General features: G+C 47.5%; 1 protein-coding gene and 1 long non-coding RNA gene across 2 annotated transcripts in view; one reads left to right on the top strand and one right to left on the bottom strand.

Moving 5' to 3' along the window:
* LOC308071422 (serine/threonine-protein kinase TNNI3K) overlaps positions 1-19353 on the top strand; it is a 115389-nt gene extending 96036 nt beyond the window's left edge. The window contains exons 24-27 of the mRNA XM_080406822.1: positions 6336-6395; positions 8031-8200; positions 14043-14122; positions 19230-19353. Of these exons, the coding sequence (XP_080262948.1) occupies positions 6336-6395; positions 8031-8200; positions 14043-14122; positions 19230-19306 (387 nt within the window). The 3' untranslated portion in view covers positions 19307-19353. The remainder of the gene's footprint in view (positions 1-6335; positions 6396-8030; positions 8201-14042; positions 14123-19229) is intronic.
* LOC308071432 lies at positions 15934-27205 on the bottom strand. The gene is made up of 3 exons (XR_013931203.1): positions 26729-27205; positions 23239-26275; positions 15934-23127 (listed from the first exon to the last, which is right to left on the bottom strand). It is a non-coding gene; the product is annotated as an uncharacterized lncRNA (long non-coding RNA).
* Between the last annotated feature and the right edge of the window lies 1 nt (position 27206).

Below are 27206 nucleotides of genomic sequence, written 5' to 3'. Positions count from 1 at the left end.
AGGGATGCTTAAGGCATTAGTTTTTACAGAAGCAGCTGTAAAAGAGAAACAGGAACATGATTTACAAGTTGTAGAAATGTTCTGGCTTTTGATTTCTGTTTCCTATCATAGCTTTAAGCCTAAAAAGATCGTATTTGTGATCTTTGGAGCTGGCAAACCATGTTTTTCACTTGTTCCAATGCAAAAAGAGTGGTTCTTTTGGATTATTGGGGGGGGGGGGGGGGGGAAATAATTTACTCTTTGGTTTTTTTAACTTCTGAAATCCCAGGAACATGTCTGTTCCTTTGATTAATATTGCTTTATTCAAGGAGTACTCGTACTATGTTGACAGTTCTCTAAATAACCAGTGGCAAACACATTTTGGGTACTAAAACTGAACAAATACAGTCAGCTGCAAATCTTTCCCAATGGCCTGGGGACAGCTGTACTTCGCAGAAGTCACAGTCTGGTGCCCTCTGGTTCTGTGTCTGCTGGGACAGAGGAGGGGTCACTTACAGGACTCCTTTCCATACAGGGCCATTCCAGCTGTGGCCTGGAGAATGTCAATGCATGAGCATGTGGAGAGTCTCTTGGACAACCACATGTCAAAGCATTAACAGCTCTAGAGGTTACACCAGCTCCCCCAAAACCTACTGGTAACTGTGATTGTGTATCCTGGGATGAGACCAGGAATAAATACATGGCAAGACTCCAAGCAATCATTAAGAGCAGTCCTGTGGAGAGAATGCAGTGTGGGCAGGTGGGAAGGGTTGGCAGTCACAAAGTTCACACATGCTGCTTTGCCAGCCTCAGATGGCAAAAATGCTGTTCCCCACGGTCCCTGAGGGAGCAGTGCAGGAATTAATGCTGTAGATCCCCCTCATGCTGAGCTGCAGCCTCTGTCAGTGCCCAGTTCTGTCAGTCTGTCCAGCTGCATCGCCCTGCATAATCTGCATCTTGCCTGGGTGGAATTGCAGGGACCCAGCCCTCCTCCAGCCTCTTTCTTCATCGAGGCACTCGATCATTTATCAGACACATCATGTAATTCCCCTGTGCGTCTATTAGATTTTAAATTGGGTTTTTTTGCTATACCGTGACATGACATACTTGTTTGAAAAACTGAAAGCCATCTGTTCTGTTATATTTCAAAGTGATTACATTGCTTATTATTGTTATCACTGCTGGTTTTTTGGGATGCGTTTTTTCATTGCTCAGGGAAGTGAGGAAGCAGCAACACTGAGAGCCAGGCAGCATACAAGCCAATGCTGTATGCATTTCACACTCGTGGCGAGCTGGGAATGGCTCATTCTCATCAGCTACATCACTGCTAATCCTAAAATGGGCCTCTCCTATTCCAGCTAAACCCTTCATGGGTCTTCCTATTATTTCAGTTTTCCCTCTATATGACAAGGAATTTAATTTTCAGATGCTTAAAATAGTAAACACAACGGATATTTTTTTTTTCCCCAGCTGATACCCTGGGAATTTTCATGTGGGACTCTGATTAATGTTGAAAAAGACAAATCGCAGATATATGTTACAATTAATAAACTCTTCTTTAGGATAGAAAGTAACTGTACTGTGAGTTTCCAAACTGTGTGCTGCATCTGCTGTAACTACTGTCTTCTGGACGCCAGCAATGTCCGCAGGACAGGAGTCTGATTTAACAAGGAGTTATTGCAGTAAGGTTGCTGCTGTTGCACCTTGCTCACATGCTGTAATTGTGACTGGTTTTTAACGGCTGGAGAAATCCATCTGATTATACCAACTAAGTCAATAGCAACAGCATTAAAGAAATAAAATACAGAAGTGATCCCTTCTGAGATTATAAAGTGGTGATTAAAGAAAGACTGTTTCACATTGTTTTTTGCAGTCTGTCGCTATTTCTGCACTAAAGGGAATGTGAACTAACTAAAGTCAGTTAGTTGCAAGACAGCAACTAGCACCATAATCCTGAGACTGGTAGCCTTTAGGACCATGGTAGGATTTAATGGTGCTTGAGACCATCCATTGTAGAGGGACAGCAGTGACCCTCCCTTAACTAATCTTTGTATCTCTGTGCTTATATTGAGGGTCTTCCAAAAGCAGGGTTGAGAACCAGCACTTTTCTGATGCTGTGTGCCAGCAGTATCTCCTGACTGGATGGATTATACACAGATTTGTGTATTTGCATATGAAAATGCAGATAGTGGGGCGTGTGGGCACCTGTGCTGGCTGAGATGAGTCAGGGCTGTCTTACTGACAGCATTACTGTTCTGGCATTTGTAGAGCTTAAGAATGATGGGTTTGTTCATAATTTCTGGGCTTTGACATTGTTCCTTGGTGATGGAAAATAGAAAGGAGCCAGATGACTGTCATCTCTGTGAAGCATTCCTCTCGGAGGACTATGGAGATGGCTATGTTCTTTATGTGCTTTTGTGTGCCAGGCAAGGGACCCTGTGTGCTCTATAATGCCATCTTTGCATATGCCGCCATGGCAATTGCACGGATGTTCTTGTACGTGACTCTAAACTGCCTGAAAAGTCAGAAATATATGCCAGAGACTGGAATTTCAGATTGCTTAATAAATGTTCCACAAAGTGGGTTAGCTGCTTTAGGTGACACCTGGCAGGGACAGGCTTTGGGTTTGGACGCTTTGCTTGGCTGTTGGTTTTCTGGTGCTATTCTGGCATTCAGGGTCTTCATTGAACAATGTGGAAGTTTCATTTCTGATGAATGGCAGCAGATTTTAAAATCTGTGTGATTTTCCGGTGTTATAGGGGCTTGCTTCGAGTCCTGGATTTGTGCCCTAGAGTCCCTTTTCTAGTTAGCCTAGCTTAGAAAGATGGGTTTTCATGAGCCTAAACCTGTCCTTGTCCTGGATACTTGAGAGCTTTCTTACCTGGTGTAGTGAAATAAAGGACATGCTCTACCAGGACAGGGAAAGAGGTAGTAGGTTTGTGAGATTTTGGGCAGCTGATTGACTGCAGTAAGCTTTGCCCCCTTACTGTATTCCTTACTGGTTATCTACATAACATATTGGGGTAAGAATTGCAGATAAAACATACTTGCAGTGCAGGGTGTAGCTAATTTATTTCATTGTTAATTCACTTACTGTTATTAGTGTTTCCAGGATCCTTGAATACGCTCTTGTCTTTGCATTTTATGGGCTAATGTTAAGTCGAGGGAGGGAGGTGAGGTTTGGTTTGTTTTCTATGTAACTCCATAGTAGCAACTAGTAGTAACTGGCATTTAACTCACATTCTACTTAAATTTATTAATAAGATGTTGTATTAAATTGTTGATTTAAGCAAGTGCTACGTAATGGATATAGTCACTGCATCTTGTTAGCATTTCCAGAGCTTATATAGCCCCAATAAAAATAAACCATCTTTTCAGAATCCTAATGCACTTTGCTACTCACTCCAACATCACTTAATCTTGCTAATGTGTTAGAGCTGCGTGATAAAATTGTAAGGCAACCAGTAGCTCAATCAGCCAGTGGGTGGCTTGAACTTTGTGCAAGATGTGGGCAAACCTTATTAAAATAGGCCTTATTAAAGGTGTTTTGCTACCATTCTCAGTAACAAAGGTTTAAGTTACTTCTAAGAGCCTTGGAATAGCTTCAGGAGGCCACTGGTCAGAGAAAAACAAAGCGTATTATCACCCTCTCAACAGCAAAGTTTGCAGAGTTTACTATGCTGTCAAAAGCCTATCCTAACACAGTCCGTACAAATCTACAGTGCTGCCGTAAATTCGCTGCAGAGATGAACAAGAAGTTCTTTCAAAGTGTCTCAATTAGCTAGCTAGTATGTATAACAAACCCCGACAGTCCTATCTCCTCAGCATACCACTCGAGCAGGGACTAAACGCTGTTAGTGAAACACCACAACAAGCAGAATGAGCAAAATATCCAAAAGATAAAAAGCATCACCACATCAATAACCATTTTACAGCATCTCACTGTAGATGTGTAAAGACATTTACTTAAAAGAGAGGTTATATTTCAGGGGAAAATGGTAAATTTTGGGGCTCAGTGACTGTTCATAGGTCAGAATTCTCCAAGAGGTTTGCTCAGTTAAAAAAAGAAAAAAAAAAAAAAAAAGGCAGAACATGGAGTCTATCTGTATGGATTTTGCTAGGCATCTATGAAATGCCTCCAAATTTGAAAATGTATCCTTTTGTTTGCCTTTGATTTTGTTCAAGGGTCATCCCAACTAAAAACTAGTTCCCATGTGTCATGTCAGTGTTACTATTTATCAGGTACTCGAACATCTGTTTTCCAGAAACTTTTTGACAGTAGTTGTTTCCAAAGGCAAACTAATGATTAGAAAATTAGACAGTGTCTCTTAAGCAGCATTTTTCATTCACTGCTTTGATTTGTAAGCTTTAATTAGAGTCAACGTATTTGCCACAGTACCTGGGGCTTTGTTCCATAAAGGAAATAAACATCGTTTTGATTTTATTAAGTACAAATTTGATGTTACAGTCAGTTCTTCTGTGGTCTCCAACAGGCTCCAACCAAGTTCCATTGAAAGTGACAGAGCTTATTACAGGCAATAAATGCAGTATTTCTTGAGCACATTGTAGGTTAGAGCTCAGAAACACTCTACTGTGGTCATATACTGCTTTATAACAGAATATTTTATAAAAGGAACCACTGGAATCACCTCATAATCAAGCATCTGTCTAGTCATCGGTTGGCATCTCCCTTCTTCCCACCAGCCTTCATCCAGCTGAAGAAGAGCCAGCTCTAAGGACTCCCTGTCCCTGTGAAGGACGTGGTGTTCAGGGGGCGGGTTTTGCCATGGTAGTTTGCCCCAGCACTTTCCTAGATGTAAGTTACTGATGGCAGTGCTCACTGGAGCCTGAGATTCTTGTGGGAACAGTGTCTTTCCAGAGGGTTTAATCAAGTGGAGTATCTCGGTGTGATGGTTGGATTCATGTGGCAGAATGATGGAATTTGTCAGAAGCGCAGAAGTCTTTAAGGCTGCTGAGGAAGGAGGCACCCATGGGACTGTCAAATGTCAGTGGAGAAATCCTGCCTCTCTGCCACGGCTTGTCACCATCACAGAAAGGCTGGTGGAAGGCATCGGGAGAGGTGGGCAGAGGTCTGCACCCCGCGCAGCCCAGCCCGCCGCAGCTCCTCTTTGCCAGCAGCCCCCTGCAGCTGGCCTGCAGGGACAGCGGGGGAGCGACCCTGCTGCCCCGGGCTGGTGCCTGCGGGCAGGAGGAGGACGTGGACTGTCTCGCTGCCTTAAGCCACTACCACGAGGGGCATGGAGCAGCCAGGGCACTGCCGCGGACACCAGTAACTGCACTTTCCTCCCTCCCTTTCCCGTGTAACTGCAGACAAGGGCAAGTCTATGGAACCTAGAATGGACTAGTCACTTTCTTTCTTACCCTTTTGAGAAAAAGAAGCATTTCACACCCATTTTGTTACTATACTTCCCCACAAAGGGCTAAAACCTGAAGCCTTACTTGTGTGTGTCATCCCTCTGCTGTTGCATAAATTATAGATGTGAGGGCTGCAGGACTTTGTCCAAGAGCTCTTAAATTATGCCTGCCTCTCACAGGCAGTTTTGGTGAGGAAGATGTGGTGATGGGAATAAAGAGCTTGTTTAACTGTTACTCAGTTGAGGTATTCCCAGTCCTCCTCTGTCAGATGCCGCTGTCGGCAATGCTTTAGCTAAGCCTGAACTTCCCTGGGAACGACTGCGCTGTTAAACAGGGACAGGGTATTGATCAGCAATAACAAGGAGGTGTATTTGTCATTGCCCTCCGTTGCCTGATCCTGTCCCTGGCATGGCCTCTGCAAACTCTTGTGCCGCATAAAACATGCAGAGAAGGAGATACGTGTCTGGGAATGGGGCCGGTGGGTGGTGGGGAGCGGCCGTGGGGACAGTGCATGGGGTGATCCAAGCACGCCAGCCAGGGAAGGAAGAGGGTAGCTGTAAGTGCAGTATTGGTCAGGAGCTTGCCCAGTGCTCTTCGCAGCGGTTGCTGTTTTCAAAGTCTTGTTTATGGGCAGAGGAAGCATACCAGATATATAAGCAGAGCCAAGAATTTATTGTTAGTATTTTTGTAATCTTATGATCTAGTCATTATTAGCTCAAATCCAGTTGTTACAGGAAAAGAGAAGAATGATGCAGTTAAAGTTGTTATACACACCACCTCTTAGTTTTGTAGCTTAGTACTGAACTCCTAGTTCCCATCAGATTCCCAAGCAGACTGAAAGCAATGCCATGAAATTCAGAGGAAGGGGAAACTGAGGGAACCTGTGGTTCATCACGTTATCTATGAGTCGGTTTAATCACAGAAGATATGCCCCCCTTTCAATTTTTAACAGAGCTCTGCTTTTTCTGTTGTGCTCACAGGGGAGACCAGAGTTTTCAGAAGTAGTCACAAAATTAGAAGAATGTCTGTGCAATATTGAGGTAAGGACCTTATTTCCACTGTGGAGTATCCATGTGTGCTGCGTGGTTGGGAGTACAAGCAGGAAGAGCAGCAGCAGCCAAGGAAAGTGGTGGCTTTGGAGCCTGCAAAGCTACTGGAGCAGCTCCGTGCTGTCACTGGCCAACACACTGTATTTTTAAGGCACATTATTGATAGCAGCTTATACGGGCGCCAGGAGGAGGAGGCAGGGACCAGACATTGCTGTGAGTGTCAGGAGCTACTCCAGGAGGTACGCTGATGAGAGTGTGACGCTGTGGGAATGCCCGTCACAGTAGACCTGGGCAGAATTTTTCACTCCCGTTCATCCCATCAAGACTGTTTGGGTTAAAAAGAAGAAAAGACAAACTGAGAAAGGTAAAAAGAGAAAATGTAAGAAGGATAAATGCAAAGGCAATTCCTGCTTTGGACTGTGGCTATGACACAGATGGATGTATCATCCTTCAGCCTGGTGTTAGATAAGTGGTCAAATAGAAAGTTAATGATTCAGGGCTGCAATTCCTGAAGTTATATTTTCTCTGTGTTTCTGTGTGTATGCAAGTAAGAGGTTTTTAAAAACAAACAAAAAAACCCCAAAAACGAAACAAACCACTACCTCCTTTTAAAATGGAGTGCTGTTTTTGAGCTTAAGGGTCAGAAAAGACACCCATAATCTATTACATTTCTTCACGCTCTGACTGCAGCTGGTTGCTCTATGTGTAGGTGGAAGCTTTTATGTGTTAAAAAAAAAAAAAAAAAAGTGAAGCACTGTATCACAAGAAACTGTGTCATCTCATGGGAGACCTGACTTCTGTGGTACACAGGCAGCAGTGCATGCAGGAAGAAATCTGGGGCAAGTGCTTACATACAAAAAGAAATAAAGAAAACATTATTTAGGTGGAGAGTTAGACCTGAGCTCCCCTGTGCCCAGGGCAAAGCCTTGCTTGAGAGAAGTTTTAAGAAACAAGGTCTCTAGTAAGTTCAGTACTGCAGCTGATGAAGGTGGAGAGTTTTCTCTCTCCTCCTCCCTCTATTTCCTCTCTTTTTTTTTTTTTTTTTTCTTCTCTCTCTGCAAATAATTTCTACTCCCTTTAAGTGTCTCTGAAACCAGGAGTGGCAGGTACCGTTTGTGACACCATGTTCAGGTCCCTGCTGCTGCAGGAACCTGTATTGCACAGTTGGTCCGTATATATAAACACATATATTGATGTGCTAGCCCTGCATTTACGCTGCCCTGTCAGTCAGAATTCCTATGCTGGGACGCTGTGATCAGGCAGCACTGACACCTCTCTAGCACAGATTGGAAAGTCTCAGCTGATGGCTCTTGCCAGGGAGGCAGGGATGTCTCCCACCCGCACAGCTGATGCTCGCAAGCCATATACCTCATGGCTGAACTAAATAAAGTGCATCTTCTGGAAAGACATCCAGCCCCACCTTGAAAACCCCACATAATGATGAACTGACCACTTTATTTGGCAGGCAGCATCCAGTTCTCTGCAGCTGATTCAAGTCAGGAGGCACTGCTTTCTGCAGCCAAATTATAAAGGAAATACAGGGGACACAAGAGAAAGAGCTGAGGGAAGACTTGTAAATATGTAATAACAGTGCTTTTTTTTTTTTCTTTTTCTTTTTACATCCAGTTAATGTCTCCAGCCTCCAGCAACAGCAGTGGTTCCCTGTCTCCCTCCTCATCTTCAGACTGTCTTGTTGCACGAGGTGGTCCTGGCCGTAGTCACGTTGCAGCACTGCGTAGTCGGTTTGAATTGGAATATGCCTTGAATGCACGAGCTTATGCTGTCTGGTCGCAGAGGTATGTAGCAGTCATGGCAGGGCTGAGGAGCACACTTACTCTGAAAGGGATGGAGAGAGTCCTCCCCAAAACTGCACAGCCCGCATGTGTCAAACGGGAGTTCCCTGCAGCAGGGATCGTGCCTCACTAGGGGATGTGGCTGCGTGGGAAGCCAGCAGTAGAAACACGCTCTGGGGGGATGACCCACTGCCAGGGCCAGCCGGGGAAAACACTTCTGCATCTTGTTTTCTCCTCTGACTGCTGTAGCACAGGGTGCTTGGGTTATCTGAATGCTGTGGAAGCCTTCCTGCTGCCAAGACAACAGCTAAGCATTTGCGTTTTTCACTATGAGTAACATAAAAATAGTAGAAAATCAAGTCCTGCCATGTACGGGCTCTATATGTAGTACCGCTGCTTTATGACATGAAACCAAAGACTGATGACTGCCCATCCAAGGGGATGGAGGCGAGTGGTCATTAGCTGGGTGTACCTTCACTATCTGCCAGCAGGTCTGGCAAGGCCAGTGTTTATATCACAATGTGTCTTCAATTTGAAAAATTTCACCAGAGAAAAGCTAAAAGAGACATTTTTCTTTGGAAAAAAATAAAAGTATTTGAGTGTGTGGCATCAGTGACAGGATGGAAAGCAGAGATTAGACCTTGGGCAACATTTTGGTACCAAATGACATGGCTGGAGGCATGGGGTGGTCCTGTGGCTCAGAGCCTTCCGAGCCCCCTTCACAGTGTGGGCACTGCTCACATTTCCAAGAACTGCTCATATAGTTACTTCTGTGCAGTCATGCTGTTTAGGGGAGCTCACTCGTGTAGGAGCTTTATTGTGGTTGAAGAACCAGTTTGTTACACTGGAGGCAACATAACTTCTACCTACTGTCTGAAAAATAGAGGGCTGTGTTAGTGTGTCGCATCAAAACAGGAGGGCAGGATTTGCTGGTCCTTGTAAGGGGCCAGAGTCACCTGGTGAGCTCATCTCTCGGCAGAAATCCAAGCCCTGCAGGAATGTGGTGAAGTATATTTGCTGACTTGTGTCACACACATGGCTTGTTATCTCTGCCCAAATACAAGGCAGACATGTCCTTCTGATTAAGAGGAATAGGGCACGCTTGGGAAAAATCCAGCTGAAAATCCTAGAAATAAGAAGATTTGTGAGGAAAGGTCACGCTGAAGTGCTGTTATGATTATTATGTGTGAGAAAGTTTGTTTCTCTTACACTTGTATGTATATGTCCCCCTTACGGAGTGCATAGCTTCTGTCTGACCAAGTGTCTGGAAACTATTTTCTAACATGCCACCACCTCTATTAGATTCTTAGTAATAGTGGAGTTTGTTTAATGAGAGGGAGTTTTATGGACAGGAAGAACACCTGGTTCCCTGATCATAAGAGCCTGTGATGAAGATAAAACATGGGGAGAGACTAGTGATCCCAGAGAGCAGCCGTGGTGGAAAAGCAAAGAGATTGAAGAGGTGCCATTTTTTGATGTTGTGTTTCTGAGTTCTGGATTTTAGTTTTGGGTTTTTTCACCTTGATCTCAAACTGTTATATGGCTACATGAATGAGGTGGGCTGCGCTACTGGAAGATGGTGATGCACTAGCAGGAGAGAGCACTGCCAGACTGGTGCTATCACCTGTGCTCATCACAAATCCCAGGCGGCTGTCTGGGGAGGGCAGCGGGTGAAGGTGTCCATGCCGAGAAGGGGAGGGACAGACAGACAGAAAGCAGACCGTCCCAGCAGGTACAGAGGCAGGAGATAAAAATGCCAAGTCCCTTTTCCTTAAGGAAGAGCCTCACAGAGGTTCGTGGGAGTCGGCTGTACTGGAGTACATCCTAAAAGTTACTTGTCATTCTATGTCCTTAGAAGGATAAGAACTCCCAATATTTTACAAGGCAAGGTGACATGTGGGTTCTCTATATTACTGTACGGTGAACATCTGAGGCAATCTACCCTACCACTTGGGAGACCTGGTTTTGAGGGCAAATTTAGCAATCTCTGATCTCTATCCCATGGGGAGTGAGAGTGCTGTGAAAATGAAATGGTGCTTTTAGTCTCTGCCAGAAGGGTAGTGCGCTTAGTCTAAACTTCACCCTTTAGCACCGCTTAGCAGTCAGAAACAGTAACAGCAGAGCAAGCCATGCCCTCGTGATACGTTCCTGCTAACTGGGATGTGGAGAGACAGAAATATAATCTGCTAAAATGGGGAGCTGGAATAGAGCAGCAAAAGGATTCAGTCCCTTGCCTGTTCAGGGGCTCGTATGGAGAGGCAGAAGGCAAACACCTGCAGACAGACACCGAGATCTTTTACATGAAAATATAAACCAGACCTGAAACGTTCATCTGACATAATGTGATGTCTCATAAATTGCTTTGCTTTTGTCATGTGCTGATGGAGCAGGACATGGAGGTGGCACTGAGGTGAGGATGAAGGCAATGCGAGTCAGACTTCTATTTTCTGTAAAGGGCCAGATTTTGCTGTTGAATGTAATAATTTGCATTGAGAGGAATAAACAAGTGGCACATCTAGGTTAGTGTAGGCACGAGAGAGAAGGGGCACTTGCAAGTGCCCTCTTGTCCTGTAATTCAGTGTTCCTGGCGCAGTAGTGAGGCTCGTTAGCCCACTAAAATGGGCTCCTCTATAACCCCAGCACTTATTTAAAGATGGATTTTTTTTTATCAAATGCTCTGCCATACAAACTAACAACATTCAAATCTATAAATAGCACCCAGAAGGATCCACCCAGAGGCACAGTGCTCAATGAAAAGGGAATGGTTTCCACAGTTTCAGTAGTTTTTCAATTATACAACACACGGAGATGATTAACGGCTTCACTTCCTAATGACAGTGGTTTGTTGGGGTTTCATTCTGGTAAGCGTGGGCATTTTTAGAGGGGTGCGGTAACGCTGCTTTTTCCCAGGCTGGACTGTATTTCCTGGGCTGCCTCCTGTTTCCATCTGCTCCAATGACTTCATGCCCTGTGTCCACACTGCAGCATGCAACTCCACACCATGGCAGAAACAATTCGTCTCATGAAATCTCCTTGTACCGTGCATGGAGTTAAACAGCCACGGCACCGAGTTTTCTGTTTGTGTCTTGCCCTGTAACTTTAGGGTCTGTTTAGTGGATCTCTCTCCAGCACGGCAGCTGTTGCTCTGAGCCAGGTAGTGAGAGGTGGGATGCAGGAGGTGCATAACAAATGGGATGCAGTAGCAGTGCATTTTAATGGTCTGTCTGGCAGGACAGCTTAATGTGTCAACTCATCACTGTATAGAAGCTTTAAGTGTTGATTTTCTGCTTCTTTACACCTTTAGCATTTCCCACAGAGTCCAAGGACAACATCTGCAGAAGAGTCTTTTTTTTTGTTTAAGTAGCTCCCAATTAACCCAAGTCAGAAATATTTGGCATGCCCTTTCTTTGTATCTTTGCACAGTGGTATTAACATGTCTGATGTTTTGTTATAGCTCTGTTCCCAACATCTGTTCATTAGCAGCAATTCTCTCCATCTTTTTTCTTTTTATGTTTACAAAAACAGAGGATACCTGTGTGCTTCTGAGTACATTGCTCCAAAGGCAACAAGGCCAAATAACTTGCTTAAGAGTTTCTCCTTTTCTGAGGAAATCCTCACGTAAGACAGACCAGTGCTGTGGCTCCTCTGTAGCTCCAGGCTGGTGTCCCTGGGCCTCCAGCCCATCTCTCTTGGCTAACACATCAGGAGTTACTCTGTGAATGCTGTGCTCAGAATTCAAGCAAAGTGTATGTTTTATTTCTTCCCCTGGAGACCTCCTGGTTCTTCCCACAGCCTGTAGATGCTGTGATAGTTGTCTGCAGTCGTTTCAGATGCAGATTTGCCAACAAGGTATTCACTGGTTTTTTTTGTTTTTTTTCTTCAGCCTCTGACTGGGCAGTGTTTTCCCAAAATAGACCTCCTTATTGTTTTCCTCTGCCCAAAGAAGGGCTTCTTGTCCTTAATTATGAACGAGCCTCAGTAATGCAAGTGATATAGCAAACCCAAATTCCATACCGTTGCGGGTCAGCCCTCACAGGGCTTTCCTTCGCAGGTGTGCAGGCAAGGGGTCAGGAGAGAGGGTGCTGTGATGGCAGGGGGGCAAGCGGCTGTGCGGCAGGGGAGGGACAGCTCTTTGGGATGGCAGGGAGCAGATTGGGGACAGAGGTGAATGGTCCAGTGAGAGGGAAGCCAGGAGCAGTGCAGAGGAGGACGGGACAGTGGGAAAGTGGGTAGAAACAATATTCCAGAGATTCCAGCTGAGCTGGAGCAAGCTTTGCCTGTTCCTTAGGATATCCTGATCCTCATTAAACTACCTCCAGCCTGCCAGGCAGTTGCCCAGCCTCCTCCTGTGGGGCACAGTGCCGTTCCAGGCATTGACAAGCAATGTCACTACAGGGAACCCCCATCCATCCATCCTTCTTAAAGCTGTGTCTTAAAGAAGCTGGGAAAGCCAGAGCCACAGGACACATCCTGAGCCTCCCTGCGCTTTCATCAGTGGTACAAAATTGTGTCTGGGGCAAAGCCCCAAGGAAACCTGAAACAAGGAGCCTGTGTCCTGCTGCTGCCAGCTGGTGTCAACGTTTCATGTTCTGTCGCTTGGACAATTCACTGAACTGCCCTTTCCACTTCATGACTTCACGTTTTAGAGGTTGAAAAGCTAGATTGATCAGTTTTACCAGAGGAAATTACTTGAAAAGTAAGTGAAGCTGGTGGCAAGTTACTTTGCAGGTAGTGTAATTCAGTAAACCTAATCCTATTAACCCCTCACATCTGCACAGAGAGATGACAAGAAAAGACTATTTTAGTGACTTCTCAATAGAAGCCAGAAGCCGTGAAAACATCTGTTAAGTTTAGATAGTCTGGTGGTAACAGACCTTTGGGTTTTTATATATTGTGAGATAAATGATATCCACAGTGGCTAATGAAGTTGATATAAAGTTCCATTTAGTACTGTGCATTCTGCCTGGACCATGTCAAAGCCCAAGAACTGTGGCTAATGGTATTTTCAAATAAAAGGCTTCTCAAGGTTTATGTAAGCATACTTGGAAAAGGCAGGTCAAATGAATGAGTGTCGTTTTTAAAGAGCTGTTATTTTCATGGAGTACTTAAATCCAGTAGGTTGTCTTTAGTCCCCCAATCAAGATGGGGTACGCTGTGATAGATCTGGGCTCTCCATCATATCTAAACTGCTCAGAAGCACATCCCTGCATTACGACCATGTGTTGCACTGCTTCCGTGTGCCTCGGCTGTGTCACTGTCACCATTACCGCTTGCTTTATTCTTTTGACAGCTCCTCAGAAATAAATGAACTATAGGGGCTAAGTGAGAAAAGTTTGGGCTTTTGTTTTTGTCTGCGCTTGGTTTCTGTCTGCCTGTAATCAGAGGAGAGCTGGTAGAGGCCAGTCCTGTACATGATAAGGATTGGGGATAAACAACCTTTTGGCAGGACAGTGGTTTTGGTCGATAACTGGAAGATAATTTAGTGATCTTCCTTGCCAGAGAAACTTATTTGCAGGAGTCTGTTAGCAGTGATGCATAAAGTACGTTACTATGATCCTGAATTGATACCTAGAGTTGCTTTTAAAATAGTTGTGATGCCCCAAACAGTATGTTTGAGGGAAGTCGCTCTAAGAATGGATGAAATGCAAGCATGCATGTGATTCATGTTCTTGCTTCATAACTTTTTCTTGCCTTTTGTTTACTGCACGTGCCAGTGGCTGGGCATCAGGCTGATATATTTCATGTTAATATCTTTTCCTTCCAAGTCCATAGAAAAAGTTCTTATGGTCTGGAGACTTGGCTTTATCAGTCTTATCTAAACCGACACCTCCTGTTTAATTTGCAGCACTGGACAACACCCTTCTCAGGGTCTGTCTTTGGATGACATGAGAAGAAACTTCCAGTACCCACCAATCGACAAAAACGGTGAGTTAAGGCAGAATACTCTTCTGAGCATCTTACTGTGGTTAACCACTGCAGAGCTACGGTTTCCTCAGGTATTAAAAAGTCTCATGAGAAAAATACTGTTGAGTGCAGGCTGCTGCATGCAGTCAGCTGGAGCTGGCAAGGTCTCGTGCTGTGCCCCTGGCACTCATGGCTGCTCCCACTGCGTGCATGCCCCAGGCACTTTGGACCTTCTGTCTGCGTGTGTGGATCTGTGAATAAGGAGGAGATGTGGCATTATATCCTCAAGGCTACTTCTGCAAAAAGTGGGTAAGACAGTCCTATTTCTGGAGTTCCGTGGGAGCACAAAATGACACAGCATATCCTTTTTACCATTCACACTCCTGTCAGAGGGCATCGCTTCGCTTTGCTTCCCTCCAGAACAGAGATGTCCTGACTGCTGCTTGCTCGTGCCTTCCTGGCGCTCTGTTTTGCCACATTGAAGTGTGTGTTTATGCATTGCCACACAAACAGCTTCCCAGCATTTCCTAGCCCCTGCATTTGCAGTCATCCCCAGTAAAACTCTCTTGCTAAACCTAAAAGCCCTTGCACAGGTCTTGTCTTGCAGGCGGCTCCGTGGGGTGGCTCGCCCACTCTTTCTACACAGCTTACAAGCTCAGTAGCTCGTTCTTTACAGTGTCCCCAGCACAGAATAATCATCAGCTTAGAAGAATTTTTAGCCCAGCAGCATAACATACAAGTGAAACCTTAAAATAAAGAGCATATGAAGATGTAGTTGGCATTAGAGTGGTATCAAGCGGACTGGATTTCATAAATCTTGGGTTAATCTTTCTTTCTTGGTGTGAAACTGAAGGTCAGACTCTGAATTTCACCTTCATGCTAACCTTCGTTCGCAGTAGGCTCAGCTGCTGTGTTCTAGAAAGATCTGCCACTGGTGTGAAGCTGCTTTCAGGACGTGCTGCCAGGGTTGTACGTGCTTAACGCTCAAGCGTGAGACAGCAGTACGTCCCAGCTCAGTAACTTGCTGAAGCGGGACTACACCTACCGAGTGTGTGGGTTTGGATAGCCTCCAGCTTCTGTCCTGCACTGCTGCTCCGTCCGCCAGCACCAGTGGATCTGTTTGCCTGAACCATCCTAAGCTGCTCCAGGGCCATGGTGACAGGATGTCGCTTCCCCACTTCAGCACAGACACGCGGCCAGGGCCTGCCCGCTCTGGCTGCTGTGTTTGCTGAGCAAACAGCAGCACAGCATCCGCAGTTACCTTTGCCTGATGACAGCGCCACAGGCCATGCTTCCACCATCTGCCTGGAGCCACGCAGATATTCTGGATCTCATCACCCCCCTGGACAAGTGTGAATGCTCAGGGAGCCCCAGAGATGAAGCAGTGCAAGAAGGTATTTTCTGAACCCATTGCTAGAGGGCTCACCATACCAGAGCGCTGCCGTAAGCCCAGCAACACCAGATGCAAACCCAGACTCTGATACGCTCACAAAAGCACCACAGAGCCGGCAGACAACGAGGGTTTGGCATGGCCAGCACCAGCCACGTCTGTTCTGAAAGGTGGGTAGGACTTTTTTTTTCATGAATACTTGTATCAGGCTTTGGGATGATGGACAAAGAAGGCAAAAAGGCGGCAGGAGCTGTGAGGCTGACATGGCAGAGAATGACAGCAACATCTTCAGTACCAAGGCGTGGGGCTGGGCTTTGACAAGCAACACTGACTTCGAAGGAGATACGTACACCAGGCACCCCAGCAGGAAGGTCTCTCTGCATCTGCCATCAGCAGAGGTGTTCCGTGCTGTGTAAAGCGTCCGTTTGTCCAAGGCACACCTCATAAGTACGTACAAGGAAAACACGTTTTTCTGTATGCTCTGTGCTTACATACGTTTTTCTGTATGTTCAGATGGCAACTGTGCTGAGTGGATCCATTGACTTCACAGGGTTGCCATCCTCAGAGCTGGCTGCTGTCCCCTGCCCTGGGGCCTTCTCACTCCTCTCCCAGCATCTGTTCCCTTTTCTACCACGTTCCAACCTCTTATGTGACCAGGAGAATTCAGTGTTTTGTTCTGCCTGAAGCACATGTCAGAAGCTTGTCATTTTGCTGTTTTTCACGGGCCTCAGCATGACTCTCGCACTCTCGCCCCTTTCTGAACAGAGCACATTGGGTGAGAAAAAGAGAAAACCTGGTCATATAAATATTTATTGAGTACAATGCTAACAGCAGTGTTGCTGTCATAATGAGTAGCAAGGTAACGACCTCTAAAACTGAAAAATAACAAACCCTTTGCATTGTGTGTGCATTTCACAGCTGCAGAGAGCCATTCCTCGAGGCACAGCTTTCATCAGGTACCTGGCAACTGGAAAACTCAAGGAGGAAGAAAACAAGAATGAAACAGAAATCTTTACTGAACTCCTAGAGTAAGACCATCCAGGCAAGACTGAAGAGGGCTTCTCAAGTCTGTATTAAAAAGGGACAACAGGGAACGGAGGGCTGGTGGAGAAGAGACTCTCAGTGGCTGCATTTAAACTGTGGGATTAAGGTGTGATTTCAGACTCCACACACGAGACCTCAAGATTTATTTTCACATATTGCTGTTCCTTGAATCATAGTTTCCACAGAAGGGACTGAAAGTGTGTGAGTAGCAGAGGAGGCAGCCCCAGCCAGAGGCCCGTGTCACTGGTCGGGCTATCAGGGCCACAGTGCAGCACAGCCAAGAGCTGGCCAAGCTGAGCCTTGCACTAACTGTGAGCAGTGGAAAAAGCCAGGGAGGTGCAGAGGAAAGTGAAGAACCTGCCTGCTAGACACAACGGGACTGGAAAAGCTACTCCTTGCCACGTACTTCATTTCAGCAGACCGCTGCAGCTTTGAGTCCTGCAGTGTCACCAGGATATGTATCGTGAGTAATCGCCATCCCTCGTTGCAAAGCACCAAACCCAGCTGCTCCAGAGGCCCAGCCACGCTGCCCTGGCTGCAGCCCAGGCTTCCAGGTCCTGGCAGAGTGACGAAGCCATTACAATGCACAGCAGCACACCAGAAGACAGAAAGCCCTGAGCCCTTTTTTATTAGTGTGCTTGGTGCAATGATTGCAAATATTTGCACTCTTTATTTATCCCACATAAACGGATTTCACCGCTGTCTCTCCCCATTCATGTCCATTTTGATCTTTTTTCTTTCTGTTTGCTTTTTGCCTAATGTTTCCCATTATCCTCATTGGTGCTTGCAGTCTGTTATCAATAGAGAATACACTCACTGTTTTCCTTTCTCAGCAAAAACCCCAAAAGCACCCTGCTCCCATTCCAGCAAGAGCCTCTGTGATAGCCAACAATTTTTTTCATTGGCTATATTTGAAAATAGAAATTCTGCAAGTAAACACAACCCTGGATTCTACAGTGAAAGCAAAGCCCCTGCTCATCACAGGAAGTTTCACAAATTCTGAGTTAAACACTACCTTGAAAGCAGTGAAATCTGATGAAGCAGGTACACACTGCCCAAAGAAAACTGTATGTCCTCTTGCCGTAAACAGAGTTTAATTTTGACTTTGGCTTCTCCTTGCTCACTGCAGCTCTCAGACGCTGGCAGACAAGCTCAATGATGCTGCTGCAACAGTCACCAGTTTCCCAGCTGCAGAGAAGGCGCTGGCAAGGCTTGCAGCACAGAAGCGGTCCTGCGACACAGGGAAGTGCATGCACTCACTGAGCAGTTCTGCAACAAGGCAAGCTCTGGCAGAGCATTTGTCATCCCCCTTGGCGCTTGGAAAGGGCACCCTCCAACCGAGAGGAGGTACATCCCTGGCAGGCAAGAAGAGCCAGACCCCCAGGAGTCAGCCAAGCCAAGCACCCTCCAAGTCTTCATCCTGGCTAGTATGCAACTCACAAGCACTGCAAGGGAAAAAAACCCCACCAGAGGATACGGTCAAGGGCATTTGAAACATGAAAGCATTTAGTAAAGCAAAGGCTCCCCACCGTGTAGCAGCAGGAAGGCAAAGGGAAGTGAGGGTGGAGCAGCGGACGGTCTCCCACCCAGATGCTCAGTGGACTGCAGCACAGTGCCAAGCGTTGTCCCCACAGCTGCAGAGGCCCTCAGAAGTACATCCTGCTCCTGCAGCGTGCCCCGCCACAGACCATTGTTCCTCACGTACACAGTGACACACTGGCTTTGGCTTCAGCACCGACACGCCTACCTTCACCTCCCAGTGTCCAGGGTACATCCAGCATGTGCCAGAAGAGCGGCAGTGTTAAGGCCCGGCATATTTAGGATATGCGCGAGATTCCTTAAGGAAAACCTTGGCTGCCAGCTTTCAAAGCCTGGTGTGTCGAGATTAGGAGATAAACCAGAGCTGCTTATGAACTACAGTTTAGCGATGTTGTGGTCAGTACTGTCATAATTACCAGAGTCTTCATTTTGTGCAGCTGTGTGTCTTTTGTTTATCACCAGGAACCTGGCTTGCAGGAGTGTTAGTGATGTGTTCTAACCCTTCTCCCACCCCAGCCAGCGCCCCAGAAAGTTTTTGTGTTCCAATTCCTCTGCTCACTTGTTTCTCAAGCATCCGAGTATCTCTGTACAATGCCTGGTCATTGTGAAATGTGAGTTGGTCCCACTGTATTTTGTTACTACAGTAAAATAAGAACGGGAGCAGCTGACCAGTGACACTGGAAAGGGAGACGTGGTTTCTTTGGCATTGTTGGAGCAGCTCATGATTTGAAATACTGTGCTGGCAAGACCAGTTGCTTTCTGTTTTGTAGTGTCAAGACCTATAATATTATTTAAATGCTTACCAAAATGCTTATTTTGAGCCCTCCAAAGCTCTAGCAGAAAGGGCAAAAGGTATTATTTTTGAATAGCAAATTTCCGCTGTGTTACTAAAACTTGATATTGTCTGTTACACCAAAGTTTCTTTGTGCTTGATTATTGTGAATTCATCCTGAGTGATAGGGTCAGTTTACTTCTTATTAAAATTTTTCTGCAGCAGATGATACTGAATGGAAATTTGCAGCCAGCAAAAAGATCTGTGTCTGCTCATCTCAAACTGATACGCACGTTATTTTGTTGACATTGTCACCGCAGGGAAAGTGGGGGAGAGTCACTGCTATGTTGAGCCACATGTGAACTTCTCTCTGCATCTTGTAGGCTACGTGTCGGATCCCATGAGTACCATGAGGTTTCACTCCTGCAGCAGCAGCGGCAGCTTTGAAGAAAGCAACTGACAGCATGAACCGGCCGCCTGCACTGTCCACCTGCAGAGAGACTCGCCATCAACCAGCAGCAACAGTTGTCACTGCACCAGCCTCGCTCCCAGGCACCGTGTGGTACACTGAGGGTGCCTAAACCAAACCGCTTTATTATTGATGGTGAATGTCCTTGTCATAAGCTCTGCTTTAGCATCGTTCTCTGCTGACCTGCCTGAGGGTTGGAGGTTTTTTTGGTGGTGTGCATCTACCCTTTAACAAAGTGAATGTCCACAAGGAATGCTGCACTTTCATCTTGAGCATTAATAGTATCACAAGGTGAAAGTAAAAACGCATCTGTTGCAGTTTCAGAGCTCCAAGTCCAGGCGTCCTTAGCTTGGACTGCACTAAGGCGTGGGGCTATCAACCCCTCCCTGGCTGGCAGACGGAGAGAAGCAGCCTCTTGACCCCGCCCCCCACCAGCTAGGCCACCATGGAGGCAGAGATGTTCCTGCCCCCAGCTTCTGAACCAGATCTGCTTTCTTTTGGAGTTCTCTGCCGTCCCAGGCACATCCCATGTCTCTCTGTTGGCACCATGGGCTCACGCGGCTCCCCAGCACAGCGGCTCTTCAGAGCCCTGATCTTTGGCTGCTTTCCTGCTCACTGAGAACAGAGGTATTTTGGTGGCCATCTTAATTGTACTCTTCCAGAGGTTTGTGTTTTCTTATCCACTTTCTTGTTTTGGTTTGAGTGATTGTTTTTACCAGAGTGTAAGCTTTTTTCAGTCATTTGCTTACAGAAAGCAATGCGGGAACTCCAGAACCTTAAACCAGAAGGAGAATATGTAAAATGGTGTCACAAATATGATAATCTTAACGCAGTGCAAAACTGCATTTCTGACTCAAAGCAAAGCTGCAGCAGAGTGCCATCTCCCACATGCTGCACACCCAGAGCCACCACCAGGCTTTGCAACAGCAGCTCTAATCACTGGAAATTAAATATTAAAAAAAAAGGCGGGGAAAAAGAGGTAGGGCAGGAAAACTTGAACTCTTCTAAAAGCAATTAGAAACTTAATTATGCTGGTTTTTTCTGAGGTCTTTTTTCAAATTAGCAACATTTAGCTGCAAGCAATCTTGTAATATTATTCCTCAGCTGTCCTCAAAGGCACAGCTGTCTTACTGGCTGAGCAGAAATGTGCATTCACAGTTGCTGTGTGTTGCTCTGTGGATGTTATAAGGGTGTTGGTCTCTCACAGCTGTGGTCCCTGAACCAGGGTCTGCCATGAGGCGTCGTACAGTGCAATGCATGTGAACTATAAATGCATAGTAGGCTTTACCAACTCACACCTTCCATGCATGCCATTAATTTCACAATCATGAAGCAATAAAATTGGGGAAGATTTCACTTAGCAAGATTTAGAGGTGGTTTTTTATTGGTTTTGTTTCACTTGCCCCTTGTTTCATTAACCCCATGACGATTAATAGTTTTAAATTAAAAGAGGGTAGATTCAGACTCAGTATAAGGAAGAAATTTTTTACAATGAGGGCGGCAAGGCGCTGGCCCAGGCTGCCCGGAGCAGCTGTGGGTGCCCCATCCCTGGCAGGGCTCAAGGCCAGGCTGGACGGGGCTGGGAGCAGCCTGGGCTGGGGGGAGGGGGCCCTGCCCGTGGTGGGGGGTGGGACTGGGTGGTCTCAAAGGTCCCTGCCAACCCAAACCATGCCGTGATTCTGTGATAGCAAACTGCAACAAAACAGCATCCAGATTTCTTTGCAACTGGAGGAAATTGATTGTATTCTTTCTAGAAGTGAGAGCAACACCGGACATTGACAGGTTTTGAGGAAAGACGTGCACAGCAGACGGGAGAGGGTGCATTTGGGATGCCAATGAAAATTCCTGGCCTGACTCTAATTGACCAGGTATTTCCTATGGTAGAGCTACCGAAGCACAGGTAGGGAACAAGCTGAAGAAGGTGGGGATGGACAGAGGTCAGATCTCACTCCTTGTGTGTGAGACACCAACAGGGCAGAAAGGATCAATCAATTGTCATAGCTGAAAAATCCGTTCCAGTATTAAGCTTCCTTTTCAACAGGAATTTTTTCTTACAAATACCTCTGCACCATGTCTTTTTCCCTTGCTTAAACTGATTATGCGATGCCTCTTCATTAATACAGCAACCACACCTGAAACCCAGAAAAAAACCAGAAACTAAACAGGATTAGAGAACAGAAAATAGAGCAAGGAGGGCAGACTGCATCTGCATTAATACCTCTGTGTACTCACCGGTACCTGAGCTGCTTGGTATGGCTGCTGAGCGCCTCAGCAAGCGTCAGAAGTGGGCACGTGGAACCACCACCAACAAAAAAGTTAGAAAGCTTTTGAAGGCAAAACTTTTGTAGTTTAGAAAGGTCTTTACAAGGCCAAGGGCTTGCAAATAATTTTACTAGTGATTAAAATTACTGGGTCCTTGAAGAAAATAGTGTCTTAGTTAATTGGTCCCTATAGAAGGATCATCAGGCTTAGGGGGAAAGTGTCTTTCATAGGAGTGATCAGTTATTAATACAAATGAAAACTCTGAAAAATGTAAATTACTGAATAGAACATGCTCTAAGGTTATCTGCAGGAATTAAATGAGTTTGCAGTGTTCCCAGAGAAGCCCAAGGAGCCCAGCACACTGAAATATTTATAAAGAATAAGATGCTCCAAGGATTCTTACCATGCTTTTAAGACCAGCCAGTGCCTGGTAGCTGTAGCAATGTTTTAAATTGTTTAACATAGCAGTAATAGATGATCTAGATTAAAATGAACTGGTGTCCAACCAAGCAAGTGCTTGCACCGTAAGCAGGAGCGAGCCCAGCGCCTCTGCAGCAGGGGCAGCCCGGGAGCCAGAGGGCTTTTCTTGCAGGGTGGCCCCCACCAGCTTCCCAGGGCACGGCCACCGCGAGGCCCGGGCGCGCAGGCAGGCAGAGGGCTCGGTCACACTTGCGTTGTACAGCCGAGCCTGCCAAGCACTGCAGAAAATGCTCCGCCAGAGAAACTCACCTGGGAGCTGGCGCGAGGCTGGGACAGACACGCCCGTGCAAGGTGCTCCCCCGCCAACCGCTGGGCACCACCTCACATCCCCACCAGCGATGTCCGAGGCTTGTGCCCGGTGCCAGCTGAAGAGTCGGTCTTGCACCGTGCCCACAGTGCGCAGCCAGCTGGGTTCCCAGTGGGTGAAATGCATGGCCTGAGCAGTGGCACAAGGCACGACTTGGCTGCGAGACCAGTAACAGTGCAGGTGCAGCAGTCACCAGCACGGCTGCAGGCTGCCGAGAACACCTGGTGGCTTAGACAGTTTAGAAAAAAGCCTTTCTGATGAGCCAAAAATGAGTTTTGCCAGTGGCAACTGTGTCAGGTGGTAGCTTTTCTCACATAGGTTCAGTTTAATTAGGCTATTTATTTTTTTTGTGTGTGTGTGTGTGGTGCATATTTTGTTTTTCCCTAAGTGCTACCTACATTTTTTCACTTTGAAGTTAAATACTGACTAGCAATGGATAGGAGACCAGGGTAGCATTTCCAAAACTGTAAAATTATCCATTTCAGTGGTTTAGCTTCTTACCAAAATTCCACCTGCTCAGATGAGAGCTATACTCACGTTTTGAAAGTACACAAGTGGTACATGTGCAACAGCCACACCAGCAGCACTAGGGCAGCTCTTGGGAGCCAAAACTGCCAAAAGAAACTCAATTCCATACCTGGTTCAAGTCCTCCGACCACTTCAGAAATCAGTTGTCTCAGTGGGCCCAGGTGCCAATCTAGCTCACGTCCCTCTGCCGTGCCACCGCACCATCCCCTCGCCGCCGTGCCATCCCCCCAAGCCGCTGGCAAACAAAGCAGACAGGGGATGGGGCGAGGGGGGTGGCGGGCGTGCAGGGGCAGTCTGCACACAGCGTGGGCGAGCTCTTGGGGTGGGGGGTGGGCTGTTTCCTCACCACAGATCAAAGCTCGCCTGGATCCATCCCATAAATACAGCCGTCAGAGAAAGCAGCATGGAAGAGAGCAGATGATCTCATCAATATGATATGAGCTCCAAAAATATGGAGTGCTCTTGGGAAATTTAATAAATCTTTTTTCTATCAGTATATAAAAGCAGAGTATTTGAAGTGTGGGTTTTTTAGAGCAATACAAGGGCCTGTACAAGTCTGCACGGTCCTCCTCACCAAAGGATTCATTTCCCCAATTTTTAAAATCATACACACAAGTGCCATTTAAAAATATTTTTAACTATTTTAAGTGATGAATTGTCCGCTTTCCAGTGCCTTACCATCACCACTGCACTGTTCATCCAGGGCTTCCCTGGTGCCCCAGGTCTTCTACAGCCTGAGAGCACCCTGGGAGTTCAGCTGCCTCTTGATTACCAGCTCCTGCCTTCTTTTCTAAAAGGCTGCAGTGGATCTCACTGAGGCTGCTGCTGCTGCTAACTCTTACTGCCACTTAATCATCCCCAGCATGCGCTGGATGCCGCCTTTCTTTAAAGGAAGCTGCTGCCCGCACGGAAAGAACCTCTCCCCCAGTGCTGGGAGTGGAGGCTGGTGGCCAGTGAGAGGCTGCACCAGGAGAAACCCGCTTCAGCGGCTGCAGCTGCAGCCAGCCCCGAGCGCGGGCGAGCTGCCCCGGGTGCTGACCCCCACCGCTGCATCACCCCTGCCAAGGAAGGGCTGGGCAGGGCAGGACCACAGCCCCCTTGACATGACACAGCCAGCGCCGGAGCTCGGACCCGCTCCCCACGCTCTCCCTTCCCAGAGCAGGAGTATTGGTTAAGAGTATTTTGAGACACTGCAGATGACTCCGGCACTTGCCTACAAGAATCACACCTCCTACCTCTCACATTTCCATCCTGTGCTCAGCAAAGCAGCTCAAGGCCTGCCCCAGTGCAGCCTCAGCCTGGCCTTGGGAATCCCTGAGGCAAATCCCTGCGCTCCTCCCCCTGCCCGTGTCCATCCTTCGCACCCAAGCTGCAGCCCGTGTGCAGGAGCCTGTGCATGTGAACGGCCTTGGTACAGGCACGCTCACAAGCCACAGGCATTTGCTCTGCGTGGATACCTGCACGATGCAGTTTTAGTGGCACAAATACTCAACCCAACATTAGCCATTTGGTTAGAAAGCAGAGAGAAATACCGGAGACCGGGCCCTACCCGACTGGCAGGTGTTACTCCTACAATGATATCGTGTGCAAAAAGCCAAGGAACTGCACAGACTGGTGTGGGTTTTTTTCACAGACCCAAGTAAATGTGCATGTGCACACATGTATAGAGAAAAAACAAACCTCTGGAGAAGGTCTTTAGAATGAATTTAAATTCTGAACACTTCACATACCAGGTGAATTCAACTGTGGAGTGTGTAAACACCAATCAGCTATTTACTGCATTATTTTTTTTTTAATATTGAACAACACTGAAGAAATCTTGGTCCAGTGAATAAGCCCCTTCACACTTCATGGACATTCCCTAGTTAAAAGCAAAAGCCCATTGCCTAATGATCAAAAGTCAAATATTGTTTTTAAGCAAATACTGCAGATCTTGCATTGAATTCGACCGCACTGCTCAGGATCACTTGACACAGTGCTTTCATTTAGACTACTGAGAACTGTAAAGCTATTACCAGCCCTTTTTGTCTGCCTTTCCCTCCCAAAGCACTCCCTAGCATCCAGACTGAAAATACAAATGCAACATCTTTACTACAGGAGGGAACAAACATGGATTACTTGATCCCATTTAAATGCCCTATCCCATGTATATTGATCTTAAGTGACTTACGGTAACAATCCACTCACTGAAACTCCTGCTCATTTCAGTTCTATTTCCCAAAGTGAAACAGTTGCAGTCCCGCCCTGTGGGGGCTGAGCACCCTGCAGCCCCCCCAGCAAGGCCCGCCAGGCGCTGCACACCCTGCCCTGCACGCTGCAGCCCAGGAGGGTCTCGGGGAGCCCTCGGAGGTGTGGCAGAGCTGGAAAGGAGACTGCAGTCACGGAGACCCACGGCCAGCACCGCGCTGAAAAGCTTTGCGCTCACCACCCCTCCTGCCGTTCCCGCCAGGGACTCTGTGGGCCCAGGGAGCTACTCCTGACAGACGGCAGCAAAAGCAAAAGGCCAGGCTTTATTCAGTGACAAACATTAGAACGGTTTCGATTTAGCAATTTTCAACAACATTTCAAGGTCCCAAGAATGCCCTGAAGCATGGCCAGCAGCAAGCCCGGATTCCCACGAAGCCCCCTGCACCACCCGCCCGGCACCCGGGAAGGGCTCCCTGGCCTGGCAGGTGGGTGGCCGCAGCCCCCAAGCTAAACACCCCTGCACGAGGCCACCCTTCCCCCAGCAACGCTGCTGTTCCACACCTCTGCCGAGCACCCCCGGATGCTCTTACCAGAACCAAGGCATGTCCCTACGCACAGCACTGAAGACACGGCCCCAGCTTGGGGCGAAGAGCCTGTGGTTCAGGAAGGTAAATGACACGCAGAAAAATGCAGCCAGCACACAGAGACACACAAACACCGGCACTCTTCACAGACACGCTCCTTGCCCTATGGAAACACGTACGGCACATCTGCCCTCAGCCCTCCCTCCCACCAGCCAGCAGAAGCAAGCGCTGTCTAGGGGAGGAGGGGAGGTTCAGCCAGTCCAATATTTTGCTGTGTTTTGGGAAAAACAAGCATGACAGCTGTGGCACAAGCCTTGTGATTATTATCTTCATAATTATGGAGTGCTTTTTCCTGGGCTGGAATATACAGGCTTATTTCAGTTGTCTGCCACACACTGAGAAGCTGCTCTAGTAAAACGAGACAGATGGTTGCAGTACTTGCAGAGTAAAATAAAGAAGTGAACATCCCAACTGGCACAAATCCACAGCGATTTGTGTAGATGTTGCAGGACACGGCACTGAAGGAGCTGCAGAAAAAGCTCAGAGGAGAGTTTCTTCCCCATCCTGAGGCTGTACTGAGGGCACCACAACTGCGGCTGGGTTTAAAGCATCCTACGATACAAGAAAAACCATTAGCTTTACAGGAAACATGCTGAACTTTCAGCTACTGAGATACTGCTGTTACAGATTTCCTACAAGCAGATGTAAGTAAGGAGTAAGCAGAGAAGATGAGCGCTGCCAAGGCTCGCCTGCCGCCAGCACTGGGCAGAGGAGCTGCGCACTGGGTGGTGGGAGCTGCTCCGTGCGGCCAGAGGGGCGAGACAACGGAGGGGCTGCAGGCACTAGCGCCAGAGCAGAGGTGCTGGCAACATGATTTCAGGAACAGGAGAGAATGCAGAAGCTCCCACCTGAAAGGACTGATTGTCCCTTACCCCAGCCACCAGCAGCCGATACTGAAGGGAAGTACAAGAAATGGGACCAAGTGGCTCATCCTCCACTTCTGACAGGACCAGCGTGGGGAGCGGAGTGGGCGTGGGGGCAGCATCCAGCTCACGCAGGACTCACCTCTCAGGGACCGCAGCTCCTCTCGCCCACATCAGCTGCCAGGGTGCCGGCGCTCCCTCCGACGGGACCGTCCTTCCGTGGCTCCCCGGCCCCAGCAGCGCTCGGTGCCCTCGCCCAGGCGCTCGCTACCTCTCCCGCTGTGTTTTCACAGGGGCCTGGCTGTTCCTCCTCGGCTTTGGCTCCTGCCTGCTCTGCCCCCTCCTGTGGCCCATCCTTGCCCCCCGCTGCCCCTGTGCCCCGGGCTGCCCGCTGCAGCTGGGTGCCCGGCCACAGCCCCTCGCCCCCTGCAGACACTCTCCCCCCTGGCTCCACTCCCCCATCCCCAAGTGCGGGGGCACTCGAGGTTTCTGCAATCGGCCGCTCCCCAGAGGCCATCGCTCCACGCACTTCTCCAGGCCATGGGGACACAAGACGCGCTGTGCCCCACTCCTGCTCCACCTCGCCCTGGCCCTCAGACCCCGCCGGCGCTGTCCCCCTT

Source organism: Falco punctatus (assembly GCF_963210335.1).
Source record: "Falco punctatus genome assembly, chromosome: 11".
Classification (NCBI taxonomy): Eukaryota; Metazoa; Chordata; class Aves; order Falconiformes; family Falconidae; genus Falco; species Falco punctatus.
Note: the sequence above shows the minus strand (reverse complement) of the source record. Positions and strands in the feature narration are given on the sequence as shown.